Raw genomic sequence first — 5,580 nt, forward strand, 5'->3', positions numbered from 1 at the left:
GAGGGAGCGCTACTTTTTGATGAATGACATCTCGGGCTCGGAAGGATGTATGGGTCATTTTGACCAGTCATTCCCTCGCTGTGGCATCCCACAATTTTTCCGCCTCCCTCCAAAAGAGATAATAATATTTAGAGGCGCTCGCTGGGGCTGAATGAGAATTAGCCCTAGGCGCAGCCCATCATTAGGACGGGACAGCCGGGCCACTGTGACATTTTTTAGAAAGCTGAGATGATGGAAAGAATAAGAAAAGAGATGATTCTGATGGAGAGAGGGCTGCACAGCCCCACAGCCGGCAAGAGGTTCTCCAATTTGTCCGACTCGGCTGGCAATGCTGTGCTCGAGGCCCTGGAAAATTCGCAGCACCCGGCTCGCCTCAGCCCGCGCCTGCCGTCTGCCCCCCTGCACAGCGCTCTAGGAGACCTCCCTGCCAAGGGCAAATTCGAAATAGATACTTTGTTCAACCTGCAGCACCCGGGCAGCGAAAGCACCGTCTCCTCCGAAATCGCGTCTGCAGCGGAGGGCCGAAAAAAGCCGGGTCATTATTCAGAGGCGGCAGCCGAGGCGGACATGAGCAGCGACGTGGAGGTGGGCTGCTCGGCGCTGCGCTCGCCCGGCGGCCTGGGCGCCGCACCGCTCAAGGAAAACAATGGCAAAGGTAATCGCGCCGCCCGCGACGCGCTCTCCAGTCCCATCCTCTCTGTTCCTCCGCTGCCCCGCCGGCCGTTCTTGGTGCCTTTGCCCCTCTCCGACCCTCTGCAGCGAGCTGCACAGAGCTGGTTCAGGCGGGGGCGGGACGCAGGCGTGGAATCGTGCCCTCCGGCTCTGCTCCTTGAGCCTCCCAGAGAGCCGCAGGCCTGGGGCCTGCCCTCGCTCCTGAGTCCGAGAAAATGTTTCTGCGTGCGGGTCTAAACGCCCGTGCGAGCCGACCTACCCCTTGCCATCCACTGAGTCGCGCTGGGGGAAGGCTTCCCAGGGCAGCTGCTCCGAACTCCGCGGCCTCTGAGCCCCAAGGCCGAGTGGAGGGGGCATTCTAAGTCGAAGGGAGTCTCGCTGGGAGCCTCGCTGGGCGCCTCTGGGAGACTCTCTTGGGTCAGCGGCAGAGAGTTGAAAAGTAGAGTCCACCCCCAAATGGTTCCTGTTTGAGCTACTGCTGTCTTTCCAATCTTAAAATATTTTAAACCAAATCCCAAAAACTGTCAAAGAAAGGTTAGAGGCCGTACAGAAAGCTGAACTGCGGTCTCCAGATCATGGCAAATCCAGAGCTTCTCAAACTGAGTCTAGATGTAGGCATTTTCCCTTGGCCAATTTTCCTCCTGAGTTGAAAATTTCCTTTTATTAAAACAAAACACCCCCCCCAATTGAGTTCCTATTATTTGGTTATGAAGAGCTCCCCAAACTTTATTGATTCCATTAACGGCAGCAATTTGTAAGCATGACAGATCCCATCAATTCAGGCAGCGCCTCGTCTTCCTCTCGCGGCTTCCCCCATCCTCGTGCAGCCCCAGCGCGGAGATCTTGGTCCTACAGTGACTCATGCGTTGTTGGCCGTTTGTTTGCCAGGGTTCGCGGAGAGTGGCTCAGCCGCGGGCACCACGACGTCTGCGTCGGGCTCTGGCCTCGGCAGCCTGCATGGAGGCGGCGGCGGCGGCGGCGGCGGCGCGGGCGCAGCGCTGGTCGGCTCCGGCTCTGGCGCGGATCAGGTGCGGCGCTACCGCACGGCGTTCACCCGCGAACAGATCGCGCGCCTGGAGAAGGAGTTCTACCGGGAGAACTATGTGTCGCGGCCCCGCCGGTGCGAGCTGGCCGCTGCGCTCAACCTTCCCGAAACCACCATCAAGGTATTGATTCCAGCATGCGCCTGTTCTAGCCTCCTCCAAGGTGTCTGGGTTGATTTTTGTTTCTCCTTTCTGGGTGGCTAGATTTAGCTGAGGGCCTGAAAACCCGCGGGGAGAGTCACTAAAGTCACTATTTCTCAGCTGCCGTATCCGAAGGGTTGGCCGGCCTCGCTGACCTGGGAAGCCCCCGAATGGCGCAGCCCATGCCTCAAACGCTCTCGTCAGCTCAGCGCCTGCCCAGGTGCCCCTAGCCCATGTCCTTGGCCTCACTTTCCCCTCGGCGGCAAAGCCGTCTGGTCTTTGTTCCTCTGGCACGAACCAAGGGTGAAACTTTCCATTTGCTCTTGATCTTGGAGATTTATTTTCCACATAAATCGTTACAATAAGGAGAAAGGATACTGTATTTTAAAAAATCGATTAGGTTGAGAAAGTTTTGTAAACATTTTTTCTCCTGGGCAAAGGGAAAAAAGCAACCTCCTGGGGGGAGCAACGAAATTGTCCTTATTTACATATCTTTAGGTGATTAATTTTATTATACGTCCAGGAGAGATAGCCGGGAGGCTGGGCGATCCTCACGGAGGATCTGGCACTCTAGAAAAAGAAAAGAGGAAACTCCACGGGATAGGGGAGGAGTGTGAAAGTCTCCCTTCGGTTTGGTCAGGCTTTCTTTAATTTAGAGTTGTGACGAATGATGTCTTCATTAGCTACCGTGTGGGGAGGGGTAGAAAAGTCCCTTTCCCAGTTTAAGAGGATGTTGCTCCCGCCACTCATTTGAAGCAAAAGATTCCAACAAAACCATCCCTTCAATATCAGAACCGGACCCGTGCCAATCGGGACAATTCCTTGCAGCTCAGAGGACTCAAGACCTCGCGCGGCGACTTTTTAGAAAAGCTGCCGCGGCAGCTTCTCGTCAAAGGAGGCCTAGAATCCCTGTGCAAATCCTGGTATTGAGAGACGGGTGCTTGGCGAGGCCGGGCACCGGTGGGTGGCGGGAAAGGGAGGAAAGTTTGGGTTGGGACGAGAAACGCAGCCCAAAGCTACAGAGCAGAAGCCCGAGGAGCCGCAGCAATTGGTCACAGGGAAGAAGACTCTTGTTCGCTTAGGAGGGTGTGCCTACGGCGCTCCACACTGCCGCCCACACTGTCCCAGCTGGAAGAGGAGAGGAGACTCGGGGCTGGGCCCGGTCGGAGGGGCGTAGGCCAGGCTATTCGGAGGTCCGGGAGGGGCGGAGAGGCGCGGGGCTGGGGCTGGGGCCTCGGGGCGCTCCCTAACTCGGGCTGCGGCGCGGCTCTCCCCGCAGGTGTGGTTCCAGAACCGGCGCATGAAGGACAAGCGGCAGCGCCTGGCCATGTCGTGGCCGCACCCGGCCGACCCCAGCTTCTACACCTACATGATGACGCACGCGGCCGCCACCGGAAGCCTGCCCTACCCCTTCCACTCGCACGTGCCGCTGCACTACTACCCGCACGTGGGTGTCACGGCTGCGGCCGCGGCCGCTGCGGCCTCCGGCGCAGCGGCCGCGGCCTCATCGCCCTTCGCCACTTCCATCCGCCCGCTGGACACTTTCCGCGCGCTCTCGCATCCCTACTCGCGGCCGGAGCTGCTGTGCAGCTTCCGCCACCCGGGCCTCTACCAGACGCCCGCGGCCGCTGCGGGGCTCAACAGCGCGGCCTCGGCCGCAGCGGCAGCAGCAGCTGCGGCGGCCGCGGCCTCCTCGGCCGCGGCGGCCGGGGCGCCCCCCAGCGGCGGCTCCGCACCCTGCTCGTGCCTCAGTTGCCACAGCAGTCAGTCGGCCGCGGCGGCCGCAGCCGCTGCCGCCGCCGCCCTGGGCTCCCGGGGTGGCGGCGGCGGAGGCGGCGGGGGTGGCAGCGGCGGCGGCGGCGCTGGGGCCGCCGGGGGCTCGGACTTCGGCTGCAGCGCCGCAGCGCCACGCCCCGAGAGCGGCTTCCTGCCCTACTCAGCCGCTGTGCTTAGCAAGACCGCCGTGAGCCCGCCGGACCAGAGGGACGAGGCGTCGCTCACCAGATAACTACGTCGCCGCCGCCAGGGGGCCGCGCCCGCCGCTCGGAGTGTGCCCGGGAGTCCCCTGAGCGCCCCCCGTGCCCCCTGTGCGCCCACGTGCCCTCTACGCTCTGCCCGCTGCTGAGGCTGTCGCCAGGCGGCGCCCCAGCGCGGGAGACCTAAGGGAACATGTCCCGAATTGGGGGGAAGAGCCGGCACGAAAGCTCGGCGTGCTTCCCCTCAAATTATTTCTATTTTTATATCTGCTACCCAGCCACCTCCCCTCCTCTAAGTATGTTTCCCGCCGCCCAGACCCCGCATTTTTGCCTCTGTCCCGAGCTCTTGGTCTCCCCAAGACAATCTCCTCGCCCCTAAACTAGTCCTCTGGGGTCTCGGGTCCTGGCTTAAGCCGTCAGGCCTGGTTACTCGGCTGAGCCACGTGGCCAGAAGCAAGGAGAACCACAACAAAGAGAAGGGAATGGTGTGCGCTAGTGCTTTGTGCGGGAGAGAAATCCACCCCCGATGTTCCTGCTGCTTCTCTGTTTCTTCCATCCATTCTTTTCTTTAAACGAGGGTGAGAGGAGGTAGCAGTTTTTCTCTCATCCTGAGCTTGTTAGGGGCCCTATCCGAGGAGAGCGGAAGAATGGAGGTCTGAGAAGAAGGCCTGGAGGGCGGATGGAGAGCGCGGGCGGCTGCGGGTGTATGTATGTGTGTGATTGTTTACTGCGTGCGCGGGACAAGGATGGTGGGGCTGCGGCCGCCGTCCCCGGAAAGGACAAAGCCCCAAAGCCGAGATGGGAAGGGGCGGCGGTCTTGCCGCCTGTCTCTCGGCCCACAGCCCTTCTCTCTTCTGATCAGCGGTTTGGGATGGAGGCGTCTTGCATATTTTATGCAAAAAGTAATGGCTAATGAGATTGCCACAGCCAGGCCAGGAAAGGAAAGGGAAACGAGAAGATGGGGAGGGCAAGACTGACACATCGCTGTAGTATTTGAAGAAGCGTTTTCAGCTCAGTTTTCCAAGGATTGGGTTCCACTCCATCTGGGAAATACTTGAATTTCTAGATCTATAGTATCCTGAAGCATTTCCTTAGACACTTTTCTAAGTTCGAACTCTTCCCCTCACCCCCTTCCCTCCTCGCTTTCCTTTTCCTCGGATAAAATGGTTCTTGGCTTATTTCTCACGCATGTCTATTGCGCCTTCGCCTCTGCAAAGCCACCGCTGGGTTGTTGAGACCCGCTCTGCCAACCCCAGCTACTGGAGGGGTTTCCTTGAACTTGAAGAAAGGCACATCAAAACCCACCAGTGTTAACTGCCACGTCAATTTTGATGCTAATAATGTGCAGATTATGACGAAAATTGCCAATCATGCTCTCTGATGGACCTCCTTTGAATGTGGAATTGGAGAAAAGTTCCCCGCACGGAGACCTGCTGTCAAGTACTAACAACCCGCTAAGGGAAGTCATTAGGAGAGACGGATAAGAGACTCGGTACATAAAACATTGTTCTTGGTGCATAGAATGTATGTTATTTAATGTTATCTCTGTTACCTGAAGTGATTTCGCAGAAGAAAGCCACGTTCTTATCATCTCAATTGCCAATTTTCATTTTGGTAACTTGGACGCCCTGGGTAGACTTTTCTCTGAGTTGATATTCCACCAATGTGAGCAGCCTCATTAAATCAAGCCCAGATATTTCCATAATGCTCCCTGCAGAGCCACTTCGCTCCTCACATAATGAGCTTTT

At 58.2% G+C, this 5,580-nt stretch overlaps 1 protein-coding gene across 1 annotated transcript; it reads left to right on the plus strand.

Moving 5' to 3' along the window:
• Positions 1-228: 228 nt before the first annotated feature.
• On the plus strand, positions 229-3,864 carry EVX2 (even-skipped homeobox 2). Its single transcript, XM_060151423.1, has 3 exons — positions 229-655; positions 1,561-1,838; positions 3,136-3,864. The coding sequence occupies exons 1-3, from the start codon at positions 229-231 to the stop codon at positions 3,862-3,864; spliced, it is 1,434 nt and encodes a 477-aa protein (XP_060007406.1).
• Positions 3,865-5,580: the final 1,716 nt, after the last annotated feature.

This window comes from Lagenorhynchus albirostris, chromosome 6, assembly GCF_949774975.1.
Source record: "Lagenorhynchus albirostris chromosome 6, mLagAlb1.1, whole genome shotgun sequence".
Classification (NCBI taxonomy): domain Eukaryota; kingdom Metazoa; phylum Chordata; class Mammalia; order Artiodactyla; family Delphinidae; genus Lagenorhynchus; species Lagenorhynchus albirostris.